Source organism: Buteo buteo, chromosome 25 (genome assembly GCF_964188355.1).
Source record: "Buteo buteo chromosome 25, bButBut1.hap1.1, whole genome shotgun sequence".
Classification (NCBI taxonomy): Eukaryota; Metazoa; Chordata; class Aves; order Accipitriformes; family Accipitridae; genus Buteo; species Buteo buteo.
In genome coordinates, this window is record NC_134195.1 from 13,794,208 (window position 1) to 13,812,214 (window position 18,007).

Consider the following 18,007-nt stretch of genomic DNA (forward strand, 5'->3'; position numbering starts at 1 on the left):
AGCAGCATGCTTATAACAAACTCTGACTTCATCCACTCCTGCAAAAAACTCAGTCGTTAATACAATTCAAAGCCCTAAAATCTCTGCAGTTGCACTGCAAACTTCAGTGTGAAGTCACATCTCCTTAGAAAGTCTGGCTAGGGTCACGCTACTGCAGGATTTTTGGTTTGGTTTTTTTTTCAGGGCAGGGTGTGTGTGTGTGTTGTGTTTTTGGGTTTGTTTTTTTTTTTTTAACTAGTATTGGCAAAACCGCTTTTTACAAGTTATAGTCTGTAAACCTATGCGTACTGCTACCAAATATTTTTGAACATTAAATCCAATATGACTCTCAAATGAACATTGTTTTCCTGGAACTGGCATTGAAACAGTGCAAGCTATTAATCCAAACCATTGTTTATTGGCATCTTATAGTCAATAAAATTGCTGTTTGCCAGATTAATATGCACCAGGACCTCTTTCTGAATAGCAAAATGCTTTTCTCTCTTTTGCAACTGTTGCAGAGTTATACTGGACTTCAACATTCCATATTTCGTACTGTTTGTGACTTATATTATTGTTACCCAGCTAATGCTGCAGATCTGTTCAAAAAGCTATTCACAACTTAAGGACGATCCCTCACTAAATCAGATTCAGTCTGTCTCAGGTGTTGCTCAACATCTCAATATGATTACTACAGAGATAACAGAGAAGTACAGGAAGCAATAATGACACAAACTACTATATTTGGATAGAGCACGACCATCATCTGTGGACTACCGGGGCACAGCTCAGAACATCTACAGTTCTGCCTAAGTCTAGTATTTCTTACAGCTGCCTGCTCAGCACCATACCCTGGAGTCTCTGCAGAGTTCTCCAATTGTCTTCCTTGAGCAGGCGTAAATTAGGCAGAGTTTCAGCATATACCTCTATAGCCATCTCTTACATGCAAATCTGCAAAACCAATCTCCATTCAAGCCCTTTACCACACCAGACAGGATTTCCTTAGACCTTTGGCTAGAGGTGAAGAATGAAGGGGAAAATCTCTGATCAACATTCCTTTTCTTTATTTTCATCCACCTTGCTTCCCAGAGAGAGAAAGGGGACAGTTATTTTCCAAAAGCTTTGTCAGCAGAGGGCTCAGTGCCACAGGACATGTTAGTAGACATCCATCTCACAGGCTTTGTGTGGTGTCACCTTCCCTATCACACCAACAGAATGGGAACGTCCCACAGCATGGCTGCAGCCACGGCTTCCACACCACGTTGTACACGGAGAGCTGCTCTGGGACTGGAGTCAGTGTCCTGCGATGCTCTTCTATGGCTCTTCCCATCTTCCTTATTACAGTGTCAAAGAGGGGCTCGGTGTCAGGCGACAGAGGTTTGGCTTCAGAAGGGTCTCGCGAGAGATCAAAGAGCAACGGAGGGTCGTGATGGGTCACGCCTTCCCCAAAACATGGGCAAATTCCTTTTCCATAACAAGCCCCAGCACCAGGTGGATGAAAGACAGGGGTCACATAATGAGCCTTCCAGATGGCTCCACCTGGCAGGAAAGAAATCTTGTGGCACAACTACAAGACAATAGAGGAAACGGAAAGTGTCTTCAAGCGATAGGAGTACAGCTATTTACTAAGGAGACCTCTTCTCACACACCCTGGCACCCCCATCACCACAAATCAGATTGTGTGGAGTACTGACTTTGAAGATGGAAAACACTAGAAATATGAAGAAAACCACATTAAGTTTCCAGTCTAGTAGTAGACAGCCTGTATTTCCATCCCACTTCCCATAGGTTTGTTATTTACAAATATTTTTTGCTGTAAGACACATTCAACTAGCCATAGTAACTGGTATGTCAGGAACAACAATTTCAAGAATCTGAGATCAGTACCAATAAAACACCCATCACACAATAAATTTCTCAATTAGCAAGATGGCTATCAAGAGGAGAAAACTCATGTTTTGCAGTTACCACAGAATGAACATTTATACTTACTGTCCTTTTGGTGCCACCGTACTGCATGCAAGTAGGACCCACAATAGTGGAACAGGAACTTGTGCTCTGACTTTTGAGCTCTTCCTTGCAGTAAAGGCACCAAGTTTCGTCCATCGATCACCCTAACGTAACGGGGAGAAGTGTATTCAGGAGGAGGCAAACCTGACAGTGAACTGCATACTTATCACTGCCTTTGCATTGGCTGCACCAGTGCTTGAGACAGCACACAGAATAATTTGGTCATAGATTTAGAGCAGCTAGCAGAACGCCAAGCCAATATTTAAATCCCTAGATAATTTTTTTTTTTTTTTTTAATAGCTGGGTCAACTCATTCCATTTAGCAATATGTAAACAGTATTTAGAGCTTGGTCTAGCAGAAAAAAGTAATTTATTCAGGAAATCAATACCAATCTCATAATTGTTTACATTTACAACTTTCAAAGGAGCTGAAAGAAATCCGTTGAGCAAGGATGGCTTTAATGACTTTAGGAAGTATTTGTAAGCGTCCATAAGTCAGGCAGTTAGTACCAAAATAACCTTGGCCACCAGTTCTTTCCTGGATGAGGCTGAACCTGGGTTTGAAACTAGCACCTGGTCTTTGGCAGGAGCAACTGCTTTGGCCAGAAGCACACCTATCCTAGGCATATCTGGGAGAGTTTGCTCCCTAGCTGAAAATCTCAGGCCAGGCTTGAGGCTAAGCAATATTTGTCAGATCTCCAAGGATGATAAGAAACAGTAAATTTTTAGTAGTTAGCTCTCCTATCAAGCTCTCCTGTTGAAAACACCTCCATACCTGTCCTGTGGCAACGTTCCTCCAGCCAGATGAACAAGTGTGGGATAAATATCCATAAGGCTTGTAGGTTCATCAATAACTGTGCCTGCAGGTAACACTCCTGGCCACCTAAATACTCCTGGCACATGGATCCCTCCTTCCCAGCCTCCCATGCCTTTTCCACCTGCAGCAAAATGAATCAACATATGGCATTTCAGAGGCAAACACGAACCTCTTCATTGGCTTGTTATATTTGAATGTACAGAAAAAGGTGCAGTAATACACTGCTTATACAACAGATTTGACTCTTCATTTGCATTGGACTTCACATACTTTAGAAGGCCTCAAAAGGTGACATATAACTCATCCAAACCTAGAAAGATGGGGTGAGGCAATCTCTGTTTTAACTTTGACCACAGGTGAGGGTAGGAGTAATAAATCTACCTTTGAAAAACCTATGTTCAGCAACAATAAAAAAGCTTCAACCTTCTGTTATCCTCCATTTCATGGGTTGCCTGCATTCATGTGTGCTCTTGAAATGCTTCACGGAAAAAAGAAAAAAAAGAGGAGGGACTGGAAATTGGAAGAACTCACAAGACTGAAGAAATACTTGATGCTCTCTTTAAACCTACACAAGACTAACTAATCAGTATCCTATTTTAATAAACAACTAAAAAACCCCATTCTTCTCTTTATAGCCATGGATTCCTTTCAAAATATGTCTCCTTAACACTTATATTTCCATATGCCTTACACATGTCTTCTTTTGAAATTGAGATTTGGACCTGACTTTCCCAATGCTTAATGCAACATGTCTTAACTCAGAAGCAAAAAATCTGAACCTATGAAATTGTACCATATACACTTTACTTCAAATGGCAGGTAAACATCTTTTCTCAACTTGCTACTAACATAAGGTAACCTAATAAAGCATCCTGATGCTGGGTGTGTGAAGACAATATTTATCTAACTCCCAAGTCAGAAACCTGTTTTAATTCATATCTTCAATATGGAAAAACCATTGGCCTTTGTTAGATAGCATCAGGCTTAAGAATGGGTCTTATCATTCACAAAGAGAAGCACTTTTTCAAGCAAAAGCAGGGACTGAGATGGAAGATGAACAGACTAACTGAAAGCCCTTCCCTTTCACAAGGGCCAGCAACTTTCATTGCTCAGCAGCAGAGCATCTGCCTCACAGGAGGCAAAATTCCACGTCTTTGACCTCTGTTGTGCCCTGTGGAGCAGCTCAAGAAGGTTTTGAAATGGACAAAAGCTGTTTTAGAAAAATAAAAACATCAAAACGTTGTGCAAGAGGTGAATGGTTCATTGGTGATAACACATGTTGTCACACGTTCATGACACGTCACAGGGTGAGGTGGTCTGATGACACAGGACTCTTGGGGTAGCTGGGAGAAGATGCAATGAATGCGTAGCCTTTGGGCTTCAAAAAAGTCACTGCACTGCTCAGCAGGTTGAGGAATGATTCACAGCAGAAAGGGACAAGCAGGAGGTAAAGAGTGAGATCCTCTTAGACCACCAAGGCCATTTGGATTTTATGCCAATCACTGATTTTGGGTGGAATATAAAAGCATATGGGGAATAAATTGCTGCCACAAGTCATGACACAACATGCTCTTACTCTGTTCTGCACTGAATAGGACAGCAACGATTTCGGAACATAATGAGAAAAAGAAACAAGCAAATCACGAAACAGTCCTATTGTGGAGAAAGGGAAAAAAGCCTCAGAGAGATTTCAGTATAGGGAACTATTACATTTTTTCCAGCACCTTTTACTTGAAAACACCAAATAATTTACAGGTATCAAGCTAGTCAATACCTTTGTCAAGGACATTTGTAATAATGCTTGCACTTTACTGAAAGAAAAGATGACTTTAAGTTTAAAGCACCTCTGTATGTCACCTATATTTCAAGCTACAAATGCAACTCATTCCAGCCTCGATAGCTTCAGCCAGGCAAATTCATTATGTTTCCCATTCTAACATTCATGTAGAGTCATAGTGGTTTTCCTACCTTTATAAATACCATTCCAGCCACCTAGCTGGGCAGATCCATCCTGAGCCTCCAAGTGTCCTCCATGATCAGAGGCAAAGTACGTGAACGTGTAATTTTTCAACCCTTGTTTTTCAAGCGAATCCAGAATTTTGCCTTAAATTTAAGAAAAGAAACAGCAAGTTTCCTGTTAGCCAATTTGAAAGATCAAGCCACATTTGTAGTGTTCCAATGATAATCTTTTGCAATGCCCTATAAGAAGTTTTTAATAGCTTAGATTTCTGTAGGTATTTTGGCTTTATTAGTTTTCCTGCTTTAAAATACACAGGTGTATGTGTCTGAAACAAATCCTTCCTGAAGGATACTTACCCACCATCCAGTCCATTTCTTCTACATTGTCTCCATATAAACCATGATGGCTCTTCCCAAGAAATTTTGCCGTTGTAAAGAGTGGGGTGTGAACATGTAAAAAGGAAACAAAGAGGAGGAATGGTCCGTGCCTGTTTCTTAAAAACAAACAAAAAATAAAAATAATTTCTGTTGTGTACTTGAAATATTTTTAAAGGTTTAATATTTATCCATGCACAGACACACACATTGGGTCTACTGTACCCAAATCTAGTACACCCTCATTGATCACAATTGATGGTTTTCTTTTTACATATAATGTAGGAAAGAAAGATCCTTTTCAGCCAGATTATTTTCAAATTCCAGTGTGTAAACAGGCATAGCATTTGCACAGTGCTTAAACGAATCGGATACCTAACTCTTATGCCTTTTTAATTAAAAGCAATTGGATACAGTCTCATGTTTACTTTAATATTCATGTGGCTTTTCTAAGATGGCCACTTACAATTTTCAGTGTATTTGTTTTCACAAACTTTAAGAAAAGAATAGTTACTTTCCCTGTTTTACAGAAGGACACCTGATGCATAGCAGTATTACAGAAGGTTGAGCAGGCAGAACTTGAATCTAGAAAATGAATTATCTTACTTGGCTTCCTTCTCAATCCATAAAAATAGATTTAAAGTGTTTTGAGATTTTCACATGAAATAATTTTGTGCATCACACATTTTATGTAAGTGTTTTGTAGGGTTTATGAAAAAGAGCACAAATGAGGCTTGTAGAGTGAAGTGTAAAAATTAGCTGGTTAATCTTGGAGCAAATATAGTAATTACAGATTACAGGGCGTAGTGAGATGGTCATATATCATTTGGTTAAAATCCATTTCATTTACTGCTTCCAATGTAAGACAGTTACAATTAAAATTTAAGTGCATTGAGTTTCTAAATAGAGAACTTGGATATGAGTTTCAAAGCAGTTAAAGACACAGCTATAGTTACTGGAGAAAAATACTCTGAGTGCCCAGAGCATCCTGTCCCCTTTAAAGAAAGCTAAAGACAATCATTTACCTTTTGATAAATGACACTGCCTCCTTCAGCATGAGGGAGGCAGTCCTCTCCAACCTCATCGGCTGCTCAGTGACATCGTGGTTCCTCATCAGGATACAGTTCCAATACCGCACAAAGCCATAACTGGAGTACCAAGAAATGAAGAAAAGGCCACCCACAAAAGTAAAGCAGGCAATTATCTTCCAGCTGATGGAAATCAAACCAACCAGTTTTCCAGCAGTGAGAGTGAGCACAGCCAGGATAATTATCTGACTGTAAAGCCAAAGCCTAGCTTGAAGGGCTACATCCAGCTCTGGAGGTTTGTTTTCTTGACAGTTGTTCAGAAGTGTGAAAGGCATACCATAAAAGTAGTCAAACCCATGATTGAGAGGATGGTGACAGTGATCATTGAAGGATTCACAGTTTACACCTTGATGCCACTTTCCTGAAGGTTTTAAAACGTGAAAGAAATTAGAACATTAAGGTGGACAATTCAAAAGGAGCCCAAGGTAGCATCATGAGCATCTGTTTGGGATTAGACAGGTCACTATTTTTCAACAGAGTATCAACACATTCTCTTGTGCACAAGGACGCTGGGTGAAACCAGTGCCTGATCAGGTGAATGTCATACTGTAATGGGTCATCCCCAAATGATCATGGGATAAACAGAGAAATTTGCAAGATGCTCAGCCACTCAGGTAAGGGTCACATAAGGATGGGATTTCATTACCTTTCAATGAAGATCAGGGAATTAAGGTACTCTAACTCACTGGCTGCTTTAATACATTCCCTTCCTAACTTTCAGTTGTTTACTTGCAGCTTCATTTTAACATAATGTTACAAATTTACTGAAAGGTCCAGTAAACTTTTGGCCAATGTTAACAGATATCTTGATCACCAGACTCAGGAAGATGATTCTTCAGGCACGTCCCTACTCCATAGGAAAAGGAGAAAACACTGTAAACCAACCTTCCACTCTATCCCTGCCCAAAACAGAACAAGTAGACAAAAGCTGTTGTCTGCTTAGAAAGTGTGCTGAATCAAAGGACCCTTAGGTTTGCTGGGTTACGTGATTGCCAAGTAGTTACAGACTCAACCAGGAAGACTGTGCTTTATTAGCTTATGATTCAATGCAGCCACTTCTATTTCCAGCACTTGGAGGGGACAATGCATTTGGCACAGCTGGCCCCAACCCCCTGGCTTTAAGGGGCACAGTGCTTACCCTACCTACCCGTTTACGTGAAGGGATCCACTGCAGCAGTGTCTGTCACTTGACAGTAATAAAAGCAAATGGAAGGGAAAAGAGAGACTTTGCCAGTTGATTTTAGAGATATTTGCCAAAAGAATGATGAATCTGAAAACTGTTGAGGTCTGATCAAAGTCACAGAGAGGAAGGGACAGTGTTTCCCCGACACCTTTGCATTTTGGCTTCATCTGAGGAAACAGCCACAGTATCACACCTCTTTGGGACCTCACAACCTCATCTGTGAGACATTAGTCCTTCTTCATCTCCTCTGTGGGTACAAACTTTGTTTCTTTCTTCCCCTATCCTCTTTTGTTTCTCTGCCTCTTGCCTCCAAAAGGCAGATGAAATACTTAAAAACATTGTTTTGTTTGGATCAATCTTTACATTAACAAAACTCTCACAGTGGACCAACCTTTGAAAAAATCTTAGGCAAAGTAAATTCTCACCCATTTAATCATAAGACAGTTTTTAATTCTTCCTGGTTTGGGGTATTACCATGGTCATAAAACTCTTTAGACTGCAGTATTTTTAGTCGTCTTGCAGATATGAGGGCTCCCCCCACCACCTTCAGTCTTTTGGAGAGGATTTGTATCTATGACTAGCAGACCATTTTGGGCAAACACAATCCCTAAATTCTCTTCATACAACTAGTTCATTCTTCAAGGTTGTGCTAAAACATTTCCCCTTACCTATCAGTCCAGTGGTATAGCCTTGTTGCTGCAGCAGCCTGGCAAAAGTCGTTTCGTTAGCAGGGAGCCCTCCTGACCCGGCGTTCCACTGCAGTGCCCGGTACCCGTTGCTGGACGCCATCCCTGACACAAACAGCTCCGGTCATTCCTGCGGGCCTTTCGCTCTCTGCCAGCAGAGGCTGGGCTGCTTCTGCCAACCTCCATGTCAGGAGCTCAACCTGAAGCCCGAGTTCCTCCCAAAAAGTAAAACCAAGCATATTTTGTGGGCAGTCACATGAGTGTGTCTAAGTACTTCAGGTAGTCAAGAGTTATATTTGAAAACAAATGCTTGGCACCAGCTTTACCATCAAACTGATAATAAATCAGGGGTGACGGTTTCTGCCTGAGTAACTGGGATATTGTATTCTTTCTGCTTTTCATCTAAAATGAGAGATAACAGTTGCATTTCCCTATGTCAGAGGGATGTTGTATTACGTTAGGTGAGATACAGTTCACCCAGCTTACACACCGATTTTACACTTAGCTCTCAAAGTAAGCATCTAATTTTCCTATATAATGCCTGGTGAGAGATGGATATCTATAAAGTCATCCAAAGGGCACCTTAGGCAGGTGGGGAATGGATCCAACACTCCATTTTCACCAGAGTTTTGTGACTTTCTGCACTGTGCTGGCAATGAACTTGCCCATTTCTCTTGAGAGCCCTGTTTCCACCTCTGACCTCTAACCATCACCATCAAGAGGAATTCCATCAGTTTGGCCCAGGATGCATTGCTTTATGGAAGTGAGATGTCACTGCTGTTGGCATTTCTCCATACCTACCTATTTTCATCATATAGATCTCCCACATCGGACAGAGTCAGGCTAAAGCTCTGTCAGGTGGTGAGGGAGTAGTTCCCATTCAGAAGTTACTTATAGAAAGTTTGAGCCTCTAGCAGTGTATTTTCTATCTCAGGTTGAGGAAATAGCTGAATTCTCCTGTTCCAATATTTATTGGCTCTTGTAGCACCTCAGCACCATGCACAGAAATTTGTAATTCAAAACAGGCCCAACCTGATCTAATGGGGTATCTGCCAGTGAGGAAAGCTGCTCTGCTTGGAGTGCAAAGCGATGCTGCAGCAATGTGCTGAGTAAGTTTCACTCCTTCTCTCGCCAGGCGGTCGATGTTTGGGGTCCTAAAAAACATTTTCAAGTTTAATAGAAGCAAGGTAATCTGAAACTTCTTTTAATAAATTGCCAAGAAGAAATAGAGCTTTTGAACACTTCCTCAAAGAAACCAAAATATCTTCTTTACAGACTCCAGGACTGATGTAGTAACAAGTTTGATACAGCAGGTCAAGTGGGCTGTAGCCACTGGAGAATCCATTCTTAGGACACAGCCATAAAGTGCACTTAGCAAGACTGGAAAGAAACCTAGGCATTTTTGGTACTGTTTAGTTTGAAAATAAAATGGAAATGGAAAGAATTATCTAAGGCTGATATTTTTCTATTCCAATACTTCCAACAGGTCACTTTTGCTAGCATATTTAGACCCTGAATTTCAAAATTCCTTGAGCCAGAGAATCTCACAGGGTGTCTGAAGCTCTTGGAACCAAGACTTTCTGTTTCATATTTTTAAACACCTGCTATTTATTTCATATTATAGTGATATCTTTACATAGTTACATTTGTATGGGAGCCTAGCTCTCCCAGAATAACGGGCTACACCACGACAAAGAGTGAAAGAGGCCTCCTCCTGTCTTCACCAACAGCAGAGGATAACAAGGGAGTTCCACAAGCACGTTCCCATTTCTCTGTACAACCCCACCAACATCATTTGAGGGAGATGCACCCAGAACATCCCAACAAAATGCTTGTGCTCCACTTGGAGGACATGAGTTGAGGCTTGTAAGATGTGCTCTCAATGCCCATTCAGTTCTGCTTTGCCTTTTTAGTTTCAAAAGGATGTAATCACTAGTTTTGAAGGCACATAATCATGTAAGAAATTACGTGGGTCAGTCCACATGAGTCTGGATCAGAGTGTTTTGGAGGAGATGGCAAGCAAGCAGATAAGAGATTCTTGAAAAGCACCAGGTGAATAGAGTAAGGTTTAACTATGCATGAAAAGGAATGAAGAAGTTCATGCACGAGAAGGAGAGAAAACAGTAACTGTAATACTAAAACAAATGGCTGGAGAGTTAGCACATGGAAGAGGGGATGGGAGGAATTCCCAGAAAGAACTTAAACAAAATGAATTAATTTTTTTTTCTTTCACTGCACACCATTTACTTAGGCCCCAATCCTATGTGCGTATATACAAGTACTTAAATACACAATTACAAGCGCCTTGGATTAAGAGATTAAGAACATTTCTTATTTTATAATTAGGCTTAATTACCCAGGATAGGTGTTCTATAGTGTTAAATATATTGTACTAAGAGATCTTTTACCTTATGGTATCGTTCCCATAACAACCTATATCTCCAATGCCAAGATCATCAGCCAGAAACAGAAGTATATTGGGTTTAGAGTCCATAGCTGCACTCAAGCCAAACACGTTCCAGCATAAAGATGAAGTCAGTGCCATTAGGATGTACCTCCTGAAACACAACAAAATAACTTTTTAAATACGTGACTTGTAAGGGTTGGAGAGTGATGGGAGTGCTCTGGCAGCAGATCCAAAGCATAAAAGACAAAATAGTGGAAAACTTCATTTCCCAGCCCCACTTTCAGTGGGAAGGAGGAGGGCAGAGTTTTACCAGTCCCATTTCTTCCATCTCTACCACCTAGATCACTCTAGTCAGAGAGGCTGTAGTAGCTTTTCTACAGCCCAGGAAGCAAGGACATAAGCGAAGGCTGTCATCTATTCATTTGGCCCAGGAATTTTCATCTCATAATAGTAACATAGATTTCAGAATGCATCAAAAACTTCAAAGACATGAGAAAAATTAGCATTTCTAAGTTTCATAAATTCTATGAAAATTCAGGTTATGTTCCAAAGTCACTCTGGCATTTTCTGAGTATCCTGTCTCCAGTGAATAAAGCAGTTTTAATTATATTTGGAAGGGAAGTGGAAAAACCTAAAACAAACTCTCCCCTTCAGCTCAAGAACGCTTGAACTTGAAGCCATCTCCTCTACCACCATTCTAAGATGTCAGCCAGGTCCCATACCAGCATCAACTATATTTAATATCTGCAAAAACCAGAATTTATATTTTTACACATGCATACCATACTTTTTATAAAAATATGCCTAGAACATTTGAAACTACGTGTTCCTCCAAGTAAGTATTGCTGATCGATAGTCTTAAAATCTAATCCTGGATTGATTTTTCACTTGGACAAAGTTGTCATTGCAATATGCACTAATTTTGCAGGACATGGGGCAGCAGCAGCTCTCTAGCACAGACTGAGAAAGCTCCTGAAAATCATTCCAGGATTTGAAGTTTTGGTGTGAAGATCTTGTATACAAAAACATGGTTTTGAATGAACAAATAACTATCACCTTTAACAGGCAAACACAACACACAAGACTTTCTGTAAATATGACTGTGAACTCCTGATTGTAAATAAGTAACCAGTGGCTATGGGAATTTAATCACCCAAGAGCAAAGTTCCAGCTGGGGTTTTTTATACATCCAACTGCTAAGTTACAACAGTGATTTACAGAGTTGTGGTGAAACCTTGCTTTAGAAGCACTGTGGGCAATTTCCATCTCTCTACTTGGATTACTCATTTTAAGGAAAGCAGAATTTTCTATTTGCCAATGCTGTATCCCCTAAGAGTTACAGGGCATTATACTAAAATAAGGAATCCTTTCAGAGTGCTAATACATTCAGTTAGAGCTGCAGGGAGAAGGTCTCTAAAGGACCCTGGAAATAAGCAGCCCCCAACAGCCCACTTCAGTTACTTAGGCTTTCTTCTTTTGAAGCTAGGGACAAGAGTAGTGCTCCCCACTGCTTTCTGTCATGTTGGGGGGGGGGGGGGGGGGAAGGGGCAAATGATGAAATCTGCTTTCACTGATGTCTGCAGCCCTATCCTAGCACTTTGTTTTCTCACGGTGTTAAGTGCTGGATATTTGCTGATCCCTGTCATAATCCTGCTTGTGGATTAAGATAGGGTCAAGGACAAATTACATCTCAGGTAACCTACTGCTTATAGTTGCAAGTTCCTATCCTAAGTTGTTATGTAGCGTTACTGAACATTATAAAATAACCATGCTTAGAGCTCAAAGTGATCATCTTTCAGCTATACATAGAGGAAGAGTGCAAGAAGTTTAGTTACTAAACACCAATAAATCTTGAAAGCAATACGGTTGCAAGAAAGTAGGACATAAAACATGCATATAGGTGTGTGTGTATATATATATAACACGTATATATGCGCCTCTTCAGAATTATCTAGAAAGCTATTTCTGGAAATGATAATGTTAAAGGCGTAGCCAGAGACTTCCACTTGAGAGACAGACCTCATTGTTTAAAAACATGAATACATTAAATAAGTATGTAGTTAAGACAGTAATGCTAGCTGCCAAATGATTTTTAGGACCAAGTGATTTTACATCATCTGCTTAATGAATCAGGTAAGTGCAAAACATTAGGAAAATACAGGCAACTATTTATGTAACTTCTATTTACAAGGCTTAATATGGATTTACACCATAGTTGAGCTCCTATAGCTTTATTGACAATGATCTTCAGAGGACAGGTTAGAAACCCCTGGCATAGGCAATCAGATGTTGAAAAAACCTACTAAACTATAAAATTTGGTGCCTGTACTTCCCTTAGGGTTATTTTCTAAGGTGATACTGTTGTGCTCAGTGTGTACCTAGAGAATGACAGCATTATGAGATTATAACATCCTTCTGTTCAAGAAATCTGCTCCTCCTACAAGATTTCACAGGGGAGTTGTATCTGTGTAAGTCTGGCACCTTGGACCACTTCTCTAAGGGCTTCTACAAAGGGGGAGACACAACTTTAGAACAGTGTGGGACTCACAATCAAGGTACAATTAAAAAAAAAAAAGGGGCAGGGGGGAGAGGAGACAACAATGATGACATGATTTTTAATGGAGTTGAATTTCCTACATGGGGGTAAGGAAGGGAACAACAAATACTTAAAGCAAATGAAGCCTTAGGAAAAGTGATTCATTTGAGCCCAGGGTTGCTTCGGAAAATAAAGGTGGGTCAATTCAAACAACACAATTTTAATTCTGTCAAGTACAAACAAATACACACAGAGAGGAGCCAAAAATCTGTTCACCTGAATAGAATGGCAGCAATGACTGTGCAAGGTAGTGGTGCAATCATCTCCTGGTAGGCAGCGATCCTGAAAATAAGTTAAGCTTATAGCATGCAACAACTTGAGCGCGGTCACCAGTGTGAAGTTGGAGGAAAAAAAGAACTCCATCAATCCTTATATCTCTTTACAAGAGAGGGACAAGCAAGATGATTTTACTTCAAAGACACAAGTGCTGATGGCATCAAACTGTGTAGTGATCAAAAGCAGACTATTTTCAACATGAAGTTCAAGAACTGGAGAGGGGGCAGAAAGCCACATATAAATGATTCAAGAGTGGGAAAAGATGTTTTATTTTGAGAGAACAAGAGCTCAATCACAAACAAGACGGTAAAAGATTAATTAGTGCATAAACTTATGGGGAGCAAACACAGGTCTTAGAAAGCTCATCAATTTTGCTGAGACAGAGCCAGTATTTGGAAGGTGGCATCAGACAAATAGAGGATGCATTTTCTGCAAGCAAGGCGATTTATTATTCAATCATGTTTCCAAGTAGAGTGCAATATAATAATGATTGTGTACCTTAAGCAGAAGAAAGAAACGTAAAGAAACACAAGTTATGGGACTCCCCATAACAGGCAGTCAGCTGAAATTTAGCAGTTCGCAGTAAACACGATCAGAACAACAATCTGATATAAACTCCATGATGTTTTTCTCAGCAGCCACTTCACAAGACATCTTTTTTTAAGCTGCCTAAAGGAGCTCAATTAAAGCTAATTTTAAGACTCTTACCTAAAGAGTTCAAATAACCTGAAGAGCATGGCCCTTGACTTGAAGACGCTGCTTCTCAATAAACCATTCCTTTTTTATTTCAAGATTGCCTTTAGTTCTCACACTAATAAGCCTTCCCACTATATAAATTCTGGTTCATATAATCCTAAAGTAATATTAAAATACTAATTCTATAGATTGATTAGTCTTTGCACAGACAAAGGGGAGTGAATATATGTGATGATACTAAGTTATTCTCAACAGAAGTCTCCCCAGACAAAGAATCACTAGAGACAACTGTGGATTTCTCAAAGTCTAATAGAGCTGGTTATTTTCAAGCTGATAGTATGTACAGTCTCACAATTTATCGCTGCTGTTACTACTTAATTTCAACTGAAGAGTTCTCAAATGTCATTATTAAAAACATTATTACTTCATTTACAACCAGAAGTACACAGCATCAGTTATTCAGCCTAGTACCTCCACATAAAAAGTCATAGGACTCTATAATAATTCAGTCTAAACATTTCTGCAAAATGAGGCCAAATCCTGCAGAGCCACGAACAGCAGGAACTGGCCAGCCCAACTTTGTGTGGACACATTCCCCTTAGTTAAACCATTTTAATCGTCTGTAGACCTTATCCAAAACTTACTGTCTTCTGTAGCTGATACTACATGACTGCCCTACCACTTCTTTCTCCAAATTTACCAGCCATTAACGAAGGCTTAATTGACTTATAATACAATTCATCCAACCTGCCAGGAATGCCACAAAGCCTGCAGCTGTCTCAACAGTCAATTGCAGAGATTTAGCAAAAGAAGCTTTGGCTTGGTTAAGCGGCTGAATTAGGTGGACCTAACTCAAATGGATTCATAACAACCCCAAGTAGCTTTATATAGGGTTTTTAGCCAGTTGCCTTGTGCAGACTCCATTTTTTTTTCAGCTCTGCTATACAGAAAGCAAGCTACAAGCCTGAAACTACTAGAAAATTAGACCCTTCTTCCTCACTGAGGCTTGGCTCCAGGCAGTTCCCCCATCCTCCAGATAGTTCATTTGTTGAATATATTCGCAGATTAGAGTTTATCCTTCTTGAAGCCTTGCAGAGAAGAAAAAAAGAAAAACCTTCACTTCAAAAAATATATACCCATAGCCAAAATATTTATTGAAGCCAGGCACATCTCATGTTTCACTCTCACCCCCAGAAGACTGACAACACCACCACTTGCTCTGGGAATCCACCAGAATGGAAAGGAACTTCTCATTCTTAAAAACATTGAGAGGTACAGCTCCAACAGAAACGTTTGGAATAAGCTCTTATTAGTTAAGCTAAAAGCCAGTTATCGGACACAGCAAAAGAATTCGCTTTCTTGTTTTCTTTGTCTAACTTCAGATACTGAAAAAAATTATTTCCACACCAATACAAAAACAAAACAAAACCCCAAACAATTCACCACTTATTTAAATATAATAAAAGTGAATTATAAGCATTAGGACAAAAATTTTCAAGTAATGTGTGGAGGTATGTTACTGCTTAGATGTTAGCTGAAAACAGATGCTTTCTGCCTTCTACAAAAATATACTACACAACAGGTTAATCACATTCAACAGTATATTAGAATGTAATTAAAAACACTAAATTCAGCTTGCATTATGGCTCTGGAAGAAACACATGCAATATACTATATGCAACATACCAGTCCACCTTGTCCCTTTCCTCCCTCTCTCCCATAGCTTCCAGGCATCCAGATGATCAGGAAGGGAGAGGTGACAAGCGAGGAAGGAGAGAAACAAGGAAGAAAAAGCTCCCAGCTGGTGTGAACATAGTCACTTGCTCAGTGCTTGCAGCTGGTGAGCCAGAAACAGGTGCTGTTCATCAACCATAAAACAAGGGATGTCCTTGCAAGGAAGGTAGAAGCCAAAAATCAGATGCTTGGTGGTCTGTCTTTTTACCTGTCCATTCTGCACTCGGGGTATTAACAGCAACGGTGCTCGCTGGGGGGATATACTTCTTACTGAGCCAGATAATGTCAATAGTTGTTATCTGTTACTATGATCATAGCATTGTATTACCTCTTAGAATTGTCAGTAACCAAAACTCTGGTGGCAAGCAACCCAAATTTTTTAGTTTATTATGGCTACCCTGTTCTGGCCTTAGCTGCTGCACAGCAGCACCCTGCCTGCAGAGCAACAGCAGAAGGGGGTGGTCTGGCCCTGGGCTTTAAATTAGCTCCTGCATTTTCACATCATGATTAGCGCTCCCTGGTCTAAATGATCTAACTGTGCCTTCTGGCTTGAAACTATTCAGCTAGGAATATGCAGCTTTCCTTACAGCCAGGACAAGAGCAATGCATAAGGGTGGAAAATTGGAGGCAGAAACAGGGCAGAAAAATGAGACAAAAAGAGCAGCAGGCACAGCTGCTAGAGAAACAGGGAAGATCACATGGAACCAATCTGGAGGAAAATTATGCAGTCTGTACGTCACTGTAAAGCCGCAGGAACTCTAGCAATAATAATAATAATTAAAAAGCAGAATACCTGCCGTTCACCACCTAACCCTCTGAAAACTGGAGTTTGCTTTGAAACGCTAAAGAAGGAAGGAAAACAGAGATTACTAATTATTATAACACCCCCTCCTTCCCCCCGTACGCACACTCTAACCCCTCTCACAGGTTGTTTTTTGCTACTTATGATCCGGTGGATCAGCTCCGCTGGAAGGCAGGACCCAGGCTGCCCTCTCAGGAGGAGGTTAGCAGAGGAAGATGCGAGCAAGAGCAGAGGCAGGACGCTGCCCAAGCACAGCTCTGCGGGGCAAAGTTCCCAGTTTCAGCCCAGCTTCCCAGTAACGCCGCCTGGGAAAGGGGCTAGATGCTGCCGGGGCTTGGCCAGCGAAGGCAAACTCAGCCTCCGCTGGAAAGAGGTGTCAGCTTTGGGTAGGGAGGGGAGGAAAAAGTACTCTCTGAGGGAAAAACGGAGGTGACTTTTTTTTACTTATTAGTATTTTATTTTTTAAATAAAAATGCTGATCTTTTACTTACTCCATGCCCGCTCACTCACTGGAGGAGCTGTGCTCTCGCTTTTCTCTTTGTCCTAGGCTTTCTGATCTTTGCTTCTAAAGAAGGGTTTTCAAAAGCATGACTTGTATATTCGTATCAGAGTAATTAATGGGTGTGGGTCCCCTTTAAAAAATCTGGTCAAAGGCATTTCATCCCGCCTGCCGCAGGGGAGGGCAGGGCTTCCCCGCCTGCTCCTAGTAGCAAGTGCTGAATAAGGAGGAACTGTTGTAAAGTAGGAGCTTGGAAATACAGCTCCTGTAACAGCCTAGGTCCATAGAAAGAGCTTTAGGGTTAACCGAGTGGAAGATCACAGATCACGGGCAGCGAGACTGACGGCCACATCGTGCCGCGTGGGGAACCACCCTACCCCTGGAAGCAGGATAGCCATGGCTAATGCAGAGGGTGAGCCAGCTAGTCCCCTTGAGAGCAAAGAAAATCAATCATCATAGTGTCACCTTGGTGTATGCATACCAACTCTGGCAGCCTGGCTAATTCCCCACTATGTCGTTATAGTTCCTCTGTCTGTGAGTTCTCTGCTGTGCCAGTGCTAATACTTACGTGGTTGCACAGTCTGGCTTGCCGTGCAACTTCGCAGGACCATGGGGGCACCAGACCCCTCTTTTTACTGGCAACGTGTGCTTATGGTGGTTTAAAAAGAGGGTATAAATGTGTCATGCTGTAATCCACTGAATAAGGGCTTTAGTCAGAGAAAGACAGAAAAAAGGATAGGGGTTCTTGGTATAGATGTATTCTTGCTCAGAGGCCAAAATAAATATTAATACAAAATACCATGGCAAGGTGGAGAAAACAATCAGAACTTATTAATTAGACCTTGATAAATACAATATATGGATACAGTGAGATTCATAGCATCATCAGTGGGTGCAGTG

At 40.8% G+C, this 18,007-nt stretch overlaps 1 protein-coding gene across 1 annotated transcript; it reads right to left on the bottom strand.

Annotated features, from left to right (window-relative positions):
* Positions 1 to 355: 355 nt before the first annotated feature.
* LOC142044775 (arylsulfatase D-like) lies at positions 356 to 16,760 on the bottom strand. Its single transcript, XM_075057605.1, has 12 exons — positions 16,732 to 16,760; positions 16,600 to 16,648; positions 13,317 to 13,382; positions 10,506 to 10,655; positions 9,130 to 9,251; positions 8,080 to 8,202; positions 6,166 to 6,589; positions 5,123 to 5,259; positions 4,775 to 4,909; positions 2,765 to 2,927; positions 1,972 to 2,093; positions 356 to 1,518 (listed from the first exon to the last, which is right to left on the bottom strand). The coding sequence occupies exons 3-12, from the start codon at positions 13,361 to 13,363 to the stop codon at positions 1,151 to 1,153; spliced, it is 1,791 nt and encodes a 596-aa protein (XP_074913706.1). The 5' UTR covers positions 13,364 to 13,382; positions 16,600 to 16,648; positions 16,732 to 16,760; the 3' UTR covers positions 356 to 1,150.
* Between the last annotated feature and the right edge of the window lie 1,247 nt (positions 16,761 to 18,007).

What these genes read in the sequence shown, in the direction of transcription:
- LOC142044775 (XM_075057605.1), bottom strand. Translation starts at nt 13,363, where the DNA reads ATGATTGCACCACTACCTTGCACAGTCATTGCTGCCATTCTATTCAG. An exon ending in ATTGCTGCCATTCTATTCAG is followed by an intron (nt 10,656 to 13,316) that starts GTGAACAGATTT and finishes GTTGTGTTTCAG; the next exon opens with GAGGTACATCCTAATGGCAC. An exon ending in GGAACGTTGCCACAGGACAG is followed by an intron (nt 2,094 to 2,764) that starts GTATGGAGGTGT and finishes CCGTTACGTTAG; the next exon opens with GGTGATCGATGGACGAAACT.